At 40.2% G+C, this 17,146-nt stretch overlaps 1 protein-coding gene across 3 annotated transcripts in view; it reads left to right on the top strand.

The window, feature by feature from the left end:
* Nucleotides 1-17,146, top strand: part of LOC127652180 (dystrophin-like) — a 182,525-nt gene extending 165,379 nt beyond the window's left edge. For 2 of the 3 annotated variants that reach the window (XM_052138250.1, XM_052138251.1), the window contains 3 exons: nt 3,733-3,853; nt 11,479-11,571; nt 15,435-17,146. In XM_052138250.1, the coding sequence (XP_051994210.1) occupies nt 3,733-3,853; nt 11,479-11,571; nt 15,435-15,532 (312 nt within the window). In that variant the 3' untranslated portion in view covers nt 15,533-17,146. Of the gene's footprint in view, nt 1-3,732; nt 3,854-11,478; nt 11,572-12,744; nt 12,771-15,434 lie in introns of all 3 variants that reach the window. The other variant, XM_052138252.1, reaches the window with a different exon arrangement.

Raw genomic sequence — 17,146 nt, 5'->3', positions numbered from 1 at the left:
TCTGCGATCTTCATGAAGATGCGAGGGGACAGAGACAGGCCGAAGGGGAGGACTTTGTACTGAAACGCCTGGCCGTCGAACGCGAACCGTAAGAAGGGTCGGTGTCGTGGCAGAATTGAGACGTGGAAGTACGCGTCCTTCAGGTCTACCGCTGCGAACCAATCTAGATGCTGAACGCCAGCCAGAATATTTCTCTGCGTGAGCATCTTGAATGGGAGTTTTAACAAGGCCCGATTGAAAACTCGCAGGTCCAGGATTGGTCGTAAGCCGCCGCCTTTCTTGGGTACAACGAAGTAAGGGCTGTAGAAACCCTTCCTCATTTCGGTTGGCGGGACGGGCTCTACCGCGCCCTTGGCTAAGAGGGTCGTGATTTCCGCGGATGCCCCTGAAGGGGGGCGGGAGCCGGGCAAACTGAATTGCGTAACCGAGTCGAATGGTCCGGTGCAGCCAGCGTGATGCATTGGGAAGCGAAAGCCACGCTTCCCAGCTCTACGCTAGGGGCACCAAAGGGACGAGTATTTTGGACGTACCCGGCGGGGCCTTGCAGCGGGGCGGAACAGGTAATGCAGCATCGGGCGGCTTCGTTGCGGCCTGAGGCTGAGGTGCTGAGAATAGACTCAAAGCACTTACCTTGCTCCGCGCACCCGGCAGGGGGCGGGTTCGTGACTGAGGAGGAGGTCTGATGCTGGCGTCAGAGGAGGCGAGGCGCGGGGGGTGGCTGAAGCGGCTCTCTCTCACTACAAGAGAAAGCCTACGACCGCAATGCTGTCATGGCTATGTTTTCGTACTGAAAACATAGACCATTCATAAAAAACGCTGCCTGCGTGTTTCGCAACCCAGGTACGCCAGGCGGTTTTATGACCGTCAGAGGTGGGGAGAAATCACCGCCTCCAAAAACTACACAGGGGCGGAAAGGCATCTTCAGAAAGACGCGTCCTGAAAAGGACGTTCAACGCCGCTGTGTTTGCTCTTTTAGAGAAATTTACTCTTTTAAGGAAAATAACTCTTTTAATATACACAGTGTGTATGTGTGTCTGCGCTGTCGAGCGCTCAGGGGCAACAATGCACGCCGTGCAAAGTGAAGGAGAAAGCCGCTGTTGTGCGCCGTCAAGATCCAACAGCATGCAGATCGTCAGAGGAAACAGGAACGTTTTATAGTGGTGTGTAAACTCGCAGCAACTGCAGACAGACCATCGGCTCGAAGAAATTTTCTGAATGAACTCCCGTATTTGCCCCGCTTAAATACCCGTATGTCCGGGGGCGGGGTATGCAAATACTGACTGCCAACTCCCATTGGCCCTTTTCAATAGATCAGAGGTGAATATCGGCGCTCAAGAGAGACCCCTAGTGTCGCTTCTCCGACACAACGTGGAGAGAGCGACAGAAGGGGAACACGTCTTTGAATGCTCCCGCTCACACTTATTACTGTATAATATATTTAAAATAAAATTCATAGACACTTGTCTCCAAGCTTTTGGAGAGTGACTCACATTATTTGCATCTCTTGCAATGCATCCTTGGCAGACAAATGCAAGTGCCAGTTGAAGTGTTGGTGGCCGTAATAAAAAAAAATATCCAAAAAAGTGACAAATACTTCAAATACTTTGGCCTGTCTTTGGTCTGTGCACGCTAAAAATAAGAAAAAAAGTATTTGCTTCTTTGTTTCTTTGTTTGATATATATATCTATATATAATGAGAAATGTGCTTAATTTTTGCCTGTTTTTTTTTCCCTAAATGTTCAAAGCGTAATTTATATTGTTTTTCAATTTTCAATGAAAAACAAATGAAAGCACAGACAATCTTCTCTCTTCTTGAGTTGTTACCTAGCTACAGTGGCAAATTAATAAAATGTGAAGAGACCTGCGGGGGCAAGGGGAAGGCTGAACCGAACTTGGTTTCTGACCAAGCAATCGAACAAGGGTAAAAATAGAGAGCAGAAAAACACATAGAGGGACTTGGCGTTCTTCCACAGCAACCAATTTCTTTCTTTTATTTATTTCTTAGAGTTTGTTTGATGTCAACTTTTCAATCAGTCTCCTTCTGCTTGAAAAGAGGTGAAATTAAATATCTAAAAAAATCTGTCTGGACCATGTCTTGACCAATCAAGTGTAATGTCTCGATGCTTACATCTTTTAAAAAAGCATGTCGGCTGGGGTTCTCTGCCAATTGGAATGTACATCAGATTTGTTCTTAAAAGGAATGGCTTTACATGTTCTCTGTGGACCCTTTGAACTAAATTCTCACTAGACAATGATCGCCATCGCCAAGTCAGTAGAACTAGACGAAATGCAGATAAATTAGCTCTCCCTTTGACAGTCTTCAAAGCAATTGCCTTATTACTTTTACATCTCTGATATTGGTTTTATTTTTTCTTGTTACATCTTACTCCAAACTTAACTATGAATAGGTTTTTATTTATCGTAAAAATAAATATTTATCAAGACTTTGCCTGGCACAAGTGCACCAGAGTAAATGTTTTGTTTGTACTAAAAAAATCTATTTTAATCTCTGTTATTAGTGAGACGTTTATACTAACAAACATGTATCTATGTTTAATACACGTGCATGTGTTTCTCTTGTCAAAAATCTCTGGAGAAAAATTTAAATAATGTGAACCATCATTTCAACGTACTGAAACATGGGCAAGGTACTTCTGCATTTACAGTATGACGGTATTTTAAAAGAGGGCAGCGTGGTCTTGTGTTATGAATTGTTAATAGTGGATTTAAAACACATGTCGAATTAGGTTTAAGTAACTTTAAATAGTTTTGCAGTGACAAACCATTTCATCATTAAAGTGAAAGGAAGCATTAACTTAAAGGTACACATGTAAAACAATGTGTACACCACTGTATAATCTCTTCTTATATAATTAATATTAACAATCATTATTAATAATTTTAACAATGAATAATTATTTTTTTTACATTTTGAGAAGAATACTTTTCAATCATAACTGCTGTCCAGCATTTAAAACATGTACATGCAAGAAGTTTATAATATAATTGTAAAATTGTAATGGTCAAACATGTTGGTAAATCAGTGTGAAGTTTCCTGAATTTATATGTATAACTTTGTGTTCTGTTTTAGTTTGCACATTAATTAGGGTTTTATGAATATTTGTGTACATGGCACAGGAAGTACATGCATTGTGGCATGTGGATCCCTCTTCCAATTAATTACTGTTCCCTCAAGGGTTTTGTGGCATCTATGAAAGAGTTTTTCTGAAACATTTTTGAACACTTAGTCAACGTTCTCATCTTGTGCATCATGCTTGATGTGTAAGGATTTGTAAAGGCAGCATTGTTATGTATTTTATTTTTATTTATTTTTGTAATTTATTTACATCTTTAGCAGGGTTATACCTTGTGTGTTTTGTCTAAAGTTTCCAAAAACTATATAAATATAAACTAAATACTGTATAAAATCCCAACAACTTTGAGAGTCCCTAATATTGCAATTATTAATCTTGGGAGAAAGTCCTTCCTTTCCTTAAGTGATTACTAAGAGAGATTAAAAGTTATGTGAGGGTTTAATAAAGATATATATATATATATATATATATATATATATATATATATATATATATATATATATATAAAAGAAAAAATAATAATAATACATTGAAATATATTTAAAAAAAAAACATTTTTCAAACTCAATACCCAGTAGTGATTTGTCCATCCAGTCCCCTGCCTAATATATATGGTTCCTTTCTACCTATGTCCTAGCCACAGACTGAGTCCAAAGTGAATGGCACTACCCTGTCCTCACCCTCTACTGCCTCCCCGAGATCTGACACCAGCCTGGCCTCACTGCGTGTGGCCGCAAGCCAAACCACAGAGACAATGGGTAGGCCTAAATGTCCCTAACTACTTCAGTTTAACCAGTTTAAACCTAACCCTCTAGTATTGATTATCCATTAAACCAGATCTAACTTAGTCTTCAAGTAATCAGTCAAATAAATACTAACAACTTAATTATTTAATCATGACAGTCTCTGGGGGGCCTGGGTAGCTTAGCAAGTAAAGATGCTGACTACCACACCTGGAGTGGAAAGTTGGAATCAGGCTTCCTAAGCAACCAAATGGCACAGTTACTAGAGTGGGTAGGGTCACGTTGAGTTAACCTCCTCGTGGTAGCTATAATGTGGTTCTCGCCTCGGTGGGGCACGTGGTGAGTTGTGTGGATGCCGTGGAGACATTTGTGAGCCTCCTTACACACTAGGTCTCCGCAGTAACGCGAGCAACAAGCCACATGATAAGATGCGCAAATTGACTGTCTCAGATGGGGAGGCATCTGAGATTCATCCTCTGCGAGTCACTATGCCACCATGAGGACTTAGAGCGCATTGGGAATTGGGCATGCTAAATTGGGGAGAAAAGTGGAGAAAATCCAAAAAATACCCCCCTCAAAAAAAATCATGACATACACTTACATTTTGGCATATTTGATTAAACTGTATTTCCATCACCAAAGAACCGGTGAAGTAATATATTTATAAATCATTTATACATTTATTTCAGCATCAGTTTTTAAATACATTTCCTTTACACTTCCCATAGCATCTGTATAAATGTTAATTAATTAATATCGAGCTGCTTTGAAAAAAAAAGAAGAAATAAAAGTGGATTGGAAGCATTACCTATCATAATGTTTGTGTTTTTTAAATTATGTATTTTTGAAAGGTAAATAAAATTAATTCAGTCCCCTCTATCTGAAAGTGAACGCTGTTTAAAATAAAAATGTTACTGGCTAATTGAAACACATTGCAATTATTGTGTTTAATAACTATACTTGTGAAACTTGAATTTTAAGATTTGGCTTGAAGCACAGGCTGGTTTCAGCAGAGGTTTTTTCATAACAGATAAAAAAAAAAGAGTCAATTTAGACAAGAGAGACAACATATTTTTTGTTTTCCTTCACTTAAATACTAATGAGAAAACAAGATGGGGTGTCCTGCAGTGTCTGAAGAACAAACTCTAAACTTAATTTGACATTGTAAAATTACTCTTTGAATTTTATGATTCAGATTGTCTAGGGTGTCTACGCCATGTTTTACACTTACATTTTTTTTTTTTTAAATGTGTTAATGTAAATGCTTTTATAAAATGATATGCTTTACATTTCTGCCTTTTAAATCCTCTAAAAATTGGTCCCATTTTCCCATCATTTTAAGTGCCTTACTGTAATCTTGCTTTGTGCTTTTTTTAAAGAAAAAGTAATCAACTCTATATGCCACTAATGCTGTTGATTGAGTTTAACTTGTATTGAACCAGAATATTGATTTAATTACACACTGAAGGTGCTTTATTATGCAGAATTATCTTTTAATGTTTTCTTTGCTTCCTGTTGTTGTCAACATATGGTTTGAATTATCAGATTGTAATTTGTTAGTTAAATCTCTTTTCTGTTCAATGGACCCTTTTCACATTTCTAGGTTTGGAATACAGGAGTACAACATAAACCATTGCAAAGTAAACTTGTATAGCAGTGAATGAGAGACCACAGCAAATATAATTTTTGTTTACCCATTTGCTCCAACAGCAAAAAGAAACCTAACTATTACTTCTCCATGACTTTCCACAACTGGAAAAAAATAGAGAGCGCTGGATTATTACAGTCAGAAAAGAGAAGATGCCAAATTTACTGTCACTCCCTCAGCAGTTGTATTAGAAACCCCATCGCAGCTGTGTTAACTAGTATTTTTAAACTAATTCCAGGGTAATGTAACACAAAACATAATATTAAAAATGTATATGAAAATATATAAATATATATATTAGGGGTGTTATGATTCATCGATCTGGATCGATACATCGATCCAATAACCAGCAATACAATGTTATCGATACAACACGTAAATACCTATATAGAATTTTTTTAAGATATACTATATTTTACTACTATATTTTAATACAATACGCATTTCCATCAGGCGATGAAGCAAACTTATTACATTAATAATGAGTTCATGAGTTCTAAATAAGCCAAATTAAGCCAAACTGTGCTCTGTTATCCATGCGGCGTGCGCGGTCGTCAGTGGGGCTTATCGTGAAATGCGAGCTACATTGACAGGACTCCTTAAAATGTGAGCTCTTGTGACAAACGTAGAGTGGCACACATGCACGATTAATTCAGGCTTCATCGATATCGTTGCGGATGCAACCTATTTGAATTTTACATGAGAATTTGCTATTTTAAAGTACCATGGAGAAGTTCAACCATGTGAAATATCTTAACGCCGACATTCTGAACAGCACTAACGAGGGAAAGAGAAACACCTGCTCAGGTCCAGCATTAGCAGGGTTGTGAGGGTTAATTTTGAAGTGTATTCCATTACATATTACAGAATACATGCTGTATAATGTCATTTGTAATGTATTCTGTAAGATTACTCAAAGATTACTCTAACTACTTTGGATTACTTCTTTATCACTGGTAGATATTTTCACTTGTTTTGACTATAAAAACTCTGCCAGTACAGTAAGACAAAATACACATGTAAAAAATACATTTTCTAAAAAACCTAAATATTTTCTGCAGTGTTGTTTCTAAAACAAAATAAATGAAATCTATCTTTTAGATATTTTTACAGGAAAACTATACAAGATTTTTGCCTTAATATCAAAGGTCTTACTAGAAATAAAGAAATTATGAACTAACATGAATATTCTTGATAAAAAAAATAGAATCGTGCCTGGCAACATGTGCATGTAAAATGACTAGAAATAGCATTTTAGCTTAGTGTAAAGCTGACAATTTACACAAGGTTTATTTCTATTTCTTGTACTCCAAACTTACTTAAATCTTACTTCTCTGCCTGCTCGTATGAAGCAGAGTGTTTCACCGCTGTTCAAATACACTTTGGATCGCATAATTTATATGTATAAATGTTTTCCATCTGAAATGACTAAATATTAAATGAAACGAATGACAATAAAATGCAAAGGATCTCTTCAGTAATCAAAATAATTTTTGAATGTAACTGTATTCTAATACCAATTATTTAAATTGCAACTGTAGTTGAATACAGTTACTTATATTTTGTGTTTTAAATACATAATCCTGTTACATGTATTCCGTTACTCCCCAACCCTGCATCAATACTTTACACATCTACACATCAACACACTTACTAACATTTATCCCAGTTAACTGTAACTGTAATTTTTCATTAGAACTGTGGAAGTTGTAGCCAAGAAAACCACGGATAGCATGGATAGTTGGAAACAAGTCATGGGTATGTAAGTTCCCCTTCTGTAGCTCAATCGATGTTGTGTCGATTGAAACGACACTAGGGGTCTTTCTTGAAGGCCTCAGTTACCTCTGAACTTGAGGAAAGGCCGATGAGAAATTGGCAGACAGAATTTGCATGTCCCTCCCCCTGACATACAGGTATAAAAGGAGGGAATCGTGCGTCTGTCCATTCAGAATTTTTCTTCGGAGCCGAGTGTTTGTGCGATCAGCGAGCTGAGATCACTTCTGTTCCACTCACATCTGCAGAGCTTTTGCTGTTGGATTTACAGCGCGAATCAGCGGCCTTCACCTTCTTTGCACACTAGTGCAGCCTTTGCCCCTGGGCGCTTCGACAGTGCTTCTGAAAGAGTATATTTTCTCATAAAAGAGTATAATTTCTCTAAAGAGCACAGAGCACTATCTGCTCCGCCCCGCTGCGAAGCCCTGCCAGGTACTTCGAAAACGATTGTCCCCCTAGTGCCCCTCGCGCGGAGCTTGGACGTGTGGCTTTCACTTCCCAACCCCTCGCATTGGTTGTCCAAGACCATCCGACTCGGCTACGACTTCAGCACCCTACGTGCAGAGATCACGACCCTTTTACTCAAAGATGCAATAGAGCCCGTCCGTCCAACCGAGATGGGTTTATACAGCCCTTATTTCATCGTACCCAAAACGTTGTGGCTTGCGACCGATCCTGGACCTGCGAGTTCTAAACCGGGCCTTGCACAAACTCCCGTTCAAGATGCTCATGCAGAAACATATTCGAACATGCGTCCGGCATCAAAATTGGTTAGCAGCGGTAGATCTGAAAGACGCGTACTTCCACGTCTCTATCTTGCATCGACATCGACCCTTCCTATGGTTCACATTCGACGGCCAGGCGTATCAGTACATAGTCCTCCCCTTCGGCCTGTCCCTGTACCCTCGCGTCTTTATGAAGGTCGCAGAGGCAGCCCTTGCCCCGCTAAGGGAATTGGGCATCAGCATACTCAACTACCTTGACGACTGGCTCATCCTAGCCCTCTCTTGAGAGTTACTGTTCACCCACAGGGACCAAGTGCTCAGGTCAACTGGGATAAGAGCAAGCTCGACCGGTTCAGAGCATCTCTTTTCTTGCTATGGAGGTATGGAGACTCAGTCTCAATGACAGTGCGCCTCACCAACGAGCGCACGCAGTCGGTGCTGAAATGCATCACCTTGTCGTGCTGCTGAGGTTGATGCATATGAGACCGCTTCAGTACTGGCTTCAGACTTGAGTCCCGAGATAGGCATTGTGCCGCGGCACATACCGTGTGTTCATCACCCACTCCTGCCGCCAGACTTTCAACCCCTGGACAGACCTCTGTTTTCTGCAGACAGGAGTCCCCTTACTGCAGGTGTCCCGATGCGTTGTGATTTACCACAGAAGCCTCCAAAGGGGCACGCAGCCGCCAGCTCCTGGATGGTACCCCGGCTGGGTTGGCACATCAACTGCCAAGAGTTGCTGGCTTTCTTCCGCTACTTTAGGGCATGTCCGTTCAGACAGCACCACCACAATAGCATACATAAAGGCGGCATGCGCTTTCGTCTTATGTCACAACTCGCCCGCTCATCATCCGACTCAGGTCGCTGCACGCCACTCATATCCCGGGCAGCCCCAACATGACAGTGGATGCGCTGTCACGACAGGGCATGCTCAGCAGAGAGTGGAGGCTCCACCCCCATGTGGTCCAGCTGATTTGGGAGTGGTTCGGCAAAGCACAGGTAGACCTGTTCGCATCCCAAGAGACCTCCCACTGCCCGCTCTAGTACTCCCTTGCGGAGGCTTCCCTCGGGACAGATGTGCTTGCACACATCTGGCCCCGGGGGCTGCGCAAGTACGCATTTCCCCCAGTGAGCCTACTTGAACAGGTGCTGTGCAAGGTCAGGGAGGACGAGGAACAAGTCACTCTAGTGGACTTGGTTCTCGGATCTCATGCTCCTTGCGACTCAGGATCTCCTTTCTCAGGGACTGGGCACCCTTTGGCATCCGCAACCAGCCTCTGGAACACCACATCTGGCCAGACACAAACAACCAAGCCAGAGCTCCCTCTACCAAGCAGCTTTACACCCTGAAGTAGCTTTTATTCGCAAATTGGTGTTCTTCCCGATCTGAAGACCCGCAGAGATGCGCAGTCAGGTCAGTGCTCTCATTTATGCTGGAGGGGCTGGAGGGGAAGCTGTCCCCCTCCACCTTGAAGGTTTATGTAGCTGCTATATCGGCTGACCACGACGCAGTGGATAGTAAGCCCTTAGGGAAGCATGACCTGATCATCATGTTCCTTAGAGGCACCCGGAGGCTGAACCCTCCCAGGCCATGCCTGTTTCCCTCATAGGATCTCTACATGGTATTTTAAGGCCTCCAGAGACCCCCCTTCGAGCTGCTAGAATCAGTCGAACTCAGAGCCCTCTCCTTGAAGACAGCCCTCCTGATCGCGCTCGCTTCCATCAAGAGGGTTGGGGACCTGCAAGCGTTCTCTTTCAGCGGCACTTGCCTGGAGTTTGCTCCAGCAGACGCCCATGTCGTCCTAAGACCTTGACCGGGCTACGTGCCCAAGGTTCCTACAACCCCCTTCAGGTACCAGGTAGTGAACCTGCAAGCGCTGCCCCGGGAGGAGGCAGACCCAGCCTTTTCCTTGCTGTGTCCGGTGCGTGCTTTGCATACCTATGTGGACCGTGTGCAGAGCGTAGATGTTCTGAGCAGCTCTTTGTCTGCTTTGGTGGACAGCAGAAAGGGAACGCTGTCTCCAAACAGAGGCTAGCCCACTGGGTCATCGATGCCATCGCTTTGGCCTATTAGACCCAGGCCATGCCCTCCCCCTTGCAGGTTTGAGAACACTCGACGAGAAGTGTGGCATCCTTTTGGGCACTGGCCAATGGCACCTCCCTAGCAGACATCTTTAGAGTGGCAGGCTGGGTAACACCCAATACCTTGCAGCCTGCTGTGTTGGCACGCAACTGCTTGCTAAACCTGCATCAGCAATTCACGTACATTGTACAGAGCATGACGTGATTGAAAAGGGGCCTCTAGTGCTGCTTCAATCAACACAACGTTGAGTGAGCGACGGGGAACATCTAGGTTACTATCATAACCCCCGTTCCCTGATGGAGGGAACGAGATGTTGTGTCCCCCCGGCCATGACACTGTACCGAGCCACTGTAATGGCCGAACCTCATTCTCGGCTCCTAAGTGCAAAATCTGAATGGACAGACACACGATTCCCTCCTTTTATACCCATATGTCCAGGGGAGGGACATGCAAATTCTGTCTGCCAATTTCTCATTGGCCTTTTCTCAAGTTCAGAGGTAGCCGAGGCCTTCAAGAAAGACCCCTAGTGTCGCTTCAATCGACACAACGTCTCGTTCCCTCCATCAGGGAATGGGGGTTACAATAGTAACCTAGACGTACTTTGATTTGGATTAAACTGAAAAATTAGCTGTCATCAAATGAATGATGATCACTTGTGTGTGACTATATTTTTTATATTATTATCTGTATAATTTTTTTCAACATCTGAAGTACCTTATTTTGTTTTGGATGTCCCAATGAGGATACTAAATTAGCACTTTTCAGAGAGCTCAATAAAATATTCAAACTGCACTTGATGGCAAAATGTTTTTTTTATTGATTGTGAAAAATGGGCACATTATATCGAAATATCAATCACTGGGCCCCCTCGTTCTGCCAAAACAGCACCAACCTGCATCTCGGAATAGCATTCTGAGATGCTATTCTTCTCACCACAATTGTACAGGGCGTTTATTTGAGTTACTGTAGACTTTGTCAGTTCTAACCAGTCTGACCATTCTCTGTTGACCTCTCTCATCAACAGGGCATTTCCGTCCACAGAACTGCCGCTCACTTCATTTTTGTTTTGTTTTGTTTTTAGGACCATTCTGAGTAAATTCTAGAGACCGTTGCGCATGGAAATCACAGGAGTTCAGCAGTTACAGAAATTCTCAAACAAGCCCATCTGGCACAAACAATCATTCATGCGATTATCTAATCAGCAGTGTAGTGCATAAAATCATGCAAATATGGGTCAGGAGCTTCAGTTAATATTCATATCTACTATCAGAATTCGGAAACAAATGCGATCTCAGTGATTTGGACCGTGGTATGATTGTTGTTGCCAGATGGGCTGGTAATACTCTGTCAGTAATACAGACAGACAAATCCTATTTCTTAGCTGTAATTGTGGGATTGCTGTGTGTTTCAGGTGATGATGAACTGTCCAGTCCCTCACAGGATGCAAGCACTGGACTAGAGGATGTGATCGAGCAGCTCAGTTATTCCTTTCCTCAGAGCCAAGGTAAAAATATGTCTTTGGACTACACTTTCATTGGCTTAAAGGAGGGATACATGAACGTTAATTTGAGATGTAACAAGGGTAAAACTGAAAACTTACAGTTCACCCAAATATGAAAATTCTGTCATTATTTATTCGCTATGATGCTGTTCCAAACCCCATAAAATGAAAGCGAATAGTGGGAGTTACTGCATTTTTAAAACTTGACAAGTATATCTGAATCTTTAAAACTTTGTTTTAAGTGTCAATAATGAAGCAATAACTAAATCAATTCAAGTGTCTTTGAACCCTCTGTATACTACTTCTCTTTGCATGATTAAGTCACTAAAGCAACCCTTTGTGTTTTATGTTTCTGTGTTTCCTATTGATGAGGATTGTGGAGTGTTATTTCATATTTAAAAATATGAAAATACATTGTTAAGAGAAAACATGAATCTACTGCTAGTTATTTGATTATATTTCTTCATTGAACATCTCGGCAGAGTGTCTCTCTGTTTAACCTTGACTCTAAACAGGATGTATTGCAAGCAAGCATAGAATTGCAAAGACGTAACAACAAGAAACATATTTACTCTAATTAAATACTTATTTTTTTACCAGGACCAATCAACAGTAATCCTTGGTACAGTAATCCTATGTTTAAAGTTAGGTTCTAAGTGGAAGGTTAATACTAAATACTTAATCAGTTAATACTAAATACTTAATCAGGTGGCCGGTGACGACGGTTCGAGAGAGAGATAATTTTTTGAGTTTAATTAAATTATTATTTATATTGACAAGCTGGTTCTCGCCTCCTCCTTGCCCATCTTAACACCCTTACATTGGTGCAGAAACCTGGGAAGGAGGAAGGAGAACCGGCTTGTCAATATATATAATAATTTAATTAAACTCAAAACAAAAGCACAAACATAAACACACACATGACGGACGTGCCCGTAATTCTCTCTCTCTCGAACCGTCGTCACCAGCTGCCTTTATCCCTCGCACGCCCCATCAGGCCGATTGGGGACCGGGCGTGCGACATTCTAGCCCGGCCCCGCCCCCCTCCGCTCCACACTGTTATATTTAGTTAGTTATGCTTGCTTATAATACAAAAACTTTAGATTCAGTTTAACTTGCTGTCTCCCTCTCCAGCTTCACTGATTTTTCTTTTTTTCCTGTTTTCCTCTGTCTAAGGAGGTGGATGGCTAAACCCATGAGAGGTTAGTATTGTTACTAACTCTTTAGCCTTTTCAGTCTTTTCTGTCCTTTATTCACAATTCTCTGATTTATTTTCTGTTGCTTTAATCTTCATAATTTCACAGATTTGGTCATCTCAAATGATTCAAATATTTAGGTATTACTGTATGTATTTTTATTGCTTGCAATATTATGTGCACACTTTTTTTTTATATATATAGATATATATATTTTTTAAATAAAACACAGTTGAAGTCAGCAGTTTACATACATCTTAGCCAAATACATTTAAACTTAAAATTCAATTTCAATTCAATTTTCACTATTTGTGGCATTTAATCGTAGAAAACATTCCCTGTTTTAGGTCAGTTAGGATCACTACTTTATTTTAAGAATGTGAAATGTCATAATACTAGTTGAGAGAGTAATTTCTTTCAGCTTTTATTTCTTTCATCACATTCCAAGTGGGTCAGAAGTTTACGTTCACCTTATTAGTATTTGGTAGCATTGCCTTTAAATTGTTTAAATTGGGTCAAATATTTTGGGTAGCCTTCCTCAAGCTTCTCACAATAAAATGCTGAAATTTTGGCCCATTCTTCCAGACAGAACTGGGTGGAGTCAGGTTTTTAGGTCTCCTTGCTCGCACATGCTTTTTCAGTTCTTCCTGAATTGAGCTCAGGGGCTTTGTGATGGCCTCTCCAATACCTTGATTTTGTTGTCCTTAAGCTATTTTGCCACAACTTTGGAGGTATGCTTGGGGTCATTGTTCAATTGTAAGACCCATTTGTGACCAAGCTTTAACTTCCTGGCTGATGTCTTGAGATGTTGCTTTGCAAATTATAGTCTGACTTTTTTATAGTGGTTTTGGAGCAGTGGCTTCTTCCTTGCTGAGCAGCCTCTCAGGTTCTGTCGATATAGGACCCGTTTTTACTGTGGATATAGATACTTGTCTACCTGTTTCCTCCAGCATCTTCACAAGGTCCTTTGCTGTTGTTCTGGGATGAATTTGCTCGTATCGCACCAAACTCTGTTCATCTCTAGGAGATGGAATGCATCTCCTTCCTTAGCTGTATGATGGCTGCGTGGTCCCATGGTGTTTATACTTGCTTACTATTGTTTGAACAGATGAATGTGGTGCCTTCAGATATTTGGAAATTGATCCCAAGTATAAACCAGGCATTTGGAGGTCCACAATGTTTTTTCTGAGGTCTTGGCAGATTTCTTTTGATTTTCCCATGATGTCAAGTAAAGAGGCACTGAGTTTAAAGGTAGGCCTTAAAATACATTCACAGGTACACCTCTAGTTGACTCCAATTAGCCTATAGAGGCTAATTGTCTAAAAGCTTGACATCATTTTCTGGAATTTTCCAATCTGCTTAAAGGCACAGTTAACATCTATGTAAACTCCTGACCCACTGGAATTATCATATAGTCAATTTAAAGTGAAACATTCTGTCTGTAAACAATTGTTGGAAAATGTACTCATGTCATGCACAAAGTGGATGTCCTAAACGACTTGCCAAAAATATAGTTTTCTAATATGAAATCTGTGCAGTGGTTAAAAAATACATTTTTAAACTACAACCTATCAACTTATGTGTATCTAAACTTCTGACATCAACTGTACAACTAACCACTAATAACTATTGAGAATAAGCTCATTATAAAAACCTGCTTTTAAGTGTTTACATGCAAGTCAATATATCGGCAATGGAACCCATGTTTATGTGAGATATTGAAATTATCGGCTTTTCTCTAGTCTTGACCACAAAACATAAACAGTTATGTGCATAAACTAAGGTGAGTTTAAACACTCATTATTAGTTGTTCTCAAAACATTAGGGGTCCATTTTCATATTTACTCTCTTTCATAATATAGTTTTGTGTTTCAGAGTGCCCACAGTCATGGGAAATGAAAGAAATCTATTTAAAGGGGCATGGGTAGGTTAGCGATTTGTAGACGCTGACTACCACCCCTGGAGTCACAAGTTCGAATCCAGGGCATGCTGAGTGACTCCAGCCAGGTCTCCTAAGCAACCAAATTGGCCCGGTTGCTAGGGAAGGTAGAGTCACATGGGGTAACCTCCTCTTGGTTGCAATAATGTTGTTATCGCTCTCGGTGGGGTGCGTGGCGAGTTGTGCATGGATGCCCTGGAGAATAGCGTGAAGCCTCCATACACGCTGTGTCTAACGTGCTCAACAAGCTGCGTGATAAGATGCGTGGATTGACTGTCTCATGTGGGGAGGCAACTGAGATTCGTCCTCTGCCACCCGGATTGAGACACTATGCCACCAAGAGGACCTAGAGCACAGTGGGAATTGGGCATTACAAATTGGGGAGAAAAAGGGGAGAATATAAAAAAGATATCAATTAAAAATTGTTATTTCCAGGCCTGGAAAGGTAAAACAATTTTAAAATGTCTTGAGAATTTCAGTAACACTTTACAGTTCCAATGAACAACACAACTTTGCAATGCGTTTTGCTATTATTTGTTGGAACTATGGTGTTGGGAAATACCAAATCACTGAACTGTGTTGGTAACGATGGATTTTGCAATTAGTTGGCTAACAACGCTTTTGGAAAACGCACCCCTGAACAGCCGCTTAGAATGTATTGGGTTGTGTTTTCAAATACTTTCCATCAGAACTTCCAAGTATCTAAAATAGTTTTGTCCCTTCTCCTTTAGGTCCAAATGTGGGAAGTCTTTTTCACATGGTTGATAACATTGGACATGCCATGGAGTCGTTGGTTAATATGATAACGGAGGAGCAGGATTTAGACTGAGTGTGTCTGCTCCTCGCTGCATGCTTTTGTAGTGTCAACAACTGGACAAGATATGTTTACAATGGGGAAATCAATAAAAATCTATTTTTCTGAAGGTTAGCGGTTCCACATTGTAGATTTGATCTTAGTAGTTTCAGTAGTTTCTTACAGCAAGTCAAGAATTGTTTATAATGAAAAAGTTTTAAACTTCTATGCAATTGTACAAAATAGAGAGGTGTGAGATATCATGTAACATTGCGTGCCATGTCTTTGTACAGAGTCGAGCGCATTTTAAAAGGGTTTTATCTAAATGAGTGACTGAGTATACGCAAGGGTGCTTTATCAACACATTATTTTGTAACAAAATAACAAAATGCATATTAAAAGGCAAGTCTGTCATCTGTGTGCGTGTTTGCGTGTGCAAAAGTGTATGAAATGTATCTATATGTCTGTATGTAATGTCATCATGCACAGAAAGCATACATTGTTTTTTTTGTTTGTCTTTTTAAGTCAACATGAAAAAAAAAATTGATACTATTTACTTAATAAATTGTCCTGGTCTTATTGTCATTGGTGCACATTATTCCAAAGAAAAGAATGTCTGTCTGTAGTTCTTAATCAAAATGTAATAACTTGCTCCACCTCTGAAACAACTTTCCTTTTCGGCCAGTTTGCTTAAATTTTAACATCAAATTCTGGTATGGAATGCCCACTTTTCACGAAAAAATCCAATCAAATCTTGATGCATAATATTCATGCATAAAGATGCATATGCCTGTTGCATTCTGTAAAATGTGTTGCGAATGTTCTGATCAAGAGTATAAACTGTCTACCTCATGGAAGCCCTCTTTCTCAATGCTCTATCCATGTTTATTAGTGGAGCAATAAGTATCATTATCATAATATTTAGATATGAATGACTCAATACTGGGTACATTGCCAGCCATGAAAGAGGAATATAATAATGTCTGTAGTCCCACACCAGAGATAAAACCAGATCCTAGCCTATGTACCCCTATGAGTGTTTAAGCATTGAATTGTAGCCTTATAGCAACATGAATGCAATTCACAAGTAAGGTGATCCCCATGAAAATGATTATTCTGTAATAATCATCATCTTGTAATACTGGAATGGAAAGAAAAGGTCAAAGGTGGAATAAGTACAGTAATATTGCCATGGTCATATTTTTACTACTAATCATGTCTCACTTTATTCCTTTTATTCCTAAGTTCCTCTAAAGTTATTTATTTCCGTTGATAATAGAAATCCACTTGACACAAAAATGTTCCAATTAGCATTGTTACAGCTGAGATTCTTTCTGTGTGTATGAAATGTTTGTCTCATTATTTGTCCTTTATGCTTTGTGTAAACAAATATATAGAAATAAAGTGTCACAATGTATATGTATACGCAATTTACAATGGTTATAATTACAAAACAGTTTTGCACCTTGGAAATGAGCATGTCCATAGAACTACATATTTATATATAAGATGTGCTATTTGATTCTAACATTTGTTCTGAAATCCTACATATTGATTTTTAATTGCAAAAGTAATATTTTACCAGACAATGAAATGTAATTGTGGTTTTCTTATCTTGCCGCTGCATTAGTTGATAAAAATGTAAACAGA

The sequence above is a fragment of the Xyrauchen texanus genome, chromosome 11, assembly GCF_025860055.1.
Source record: "Xyrauchen texanus isolate HMW12.3.18 chromosome 11, RBS_HiC_50CHRs, whole genome shotgun sequence".
NCBI lineage: Eukaryota > Metazoa > Chordata > Actinopteri > Cypriniformes > Catostomidae > Xyrauchen > Xyrauchen texanus.
Note: the sequence above shows the minus strand (reverse complement) of the source record. Positions and strands in the feature narration are given on the sequence as shown.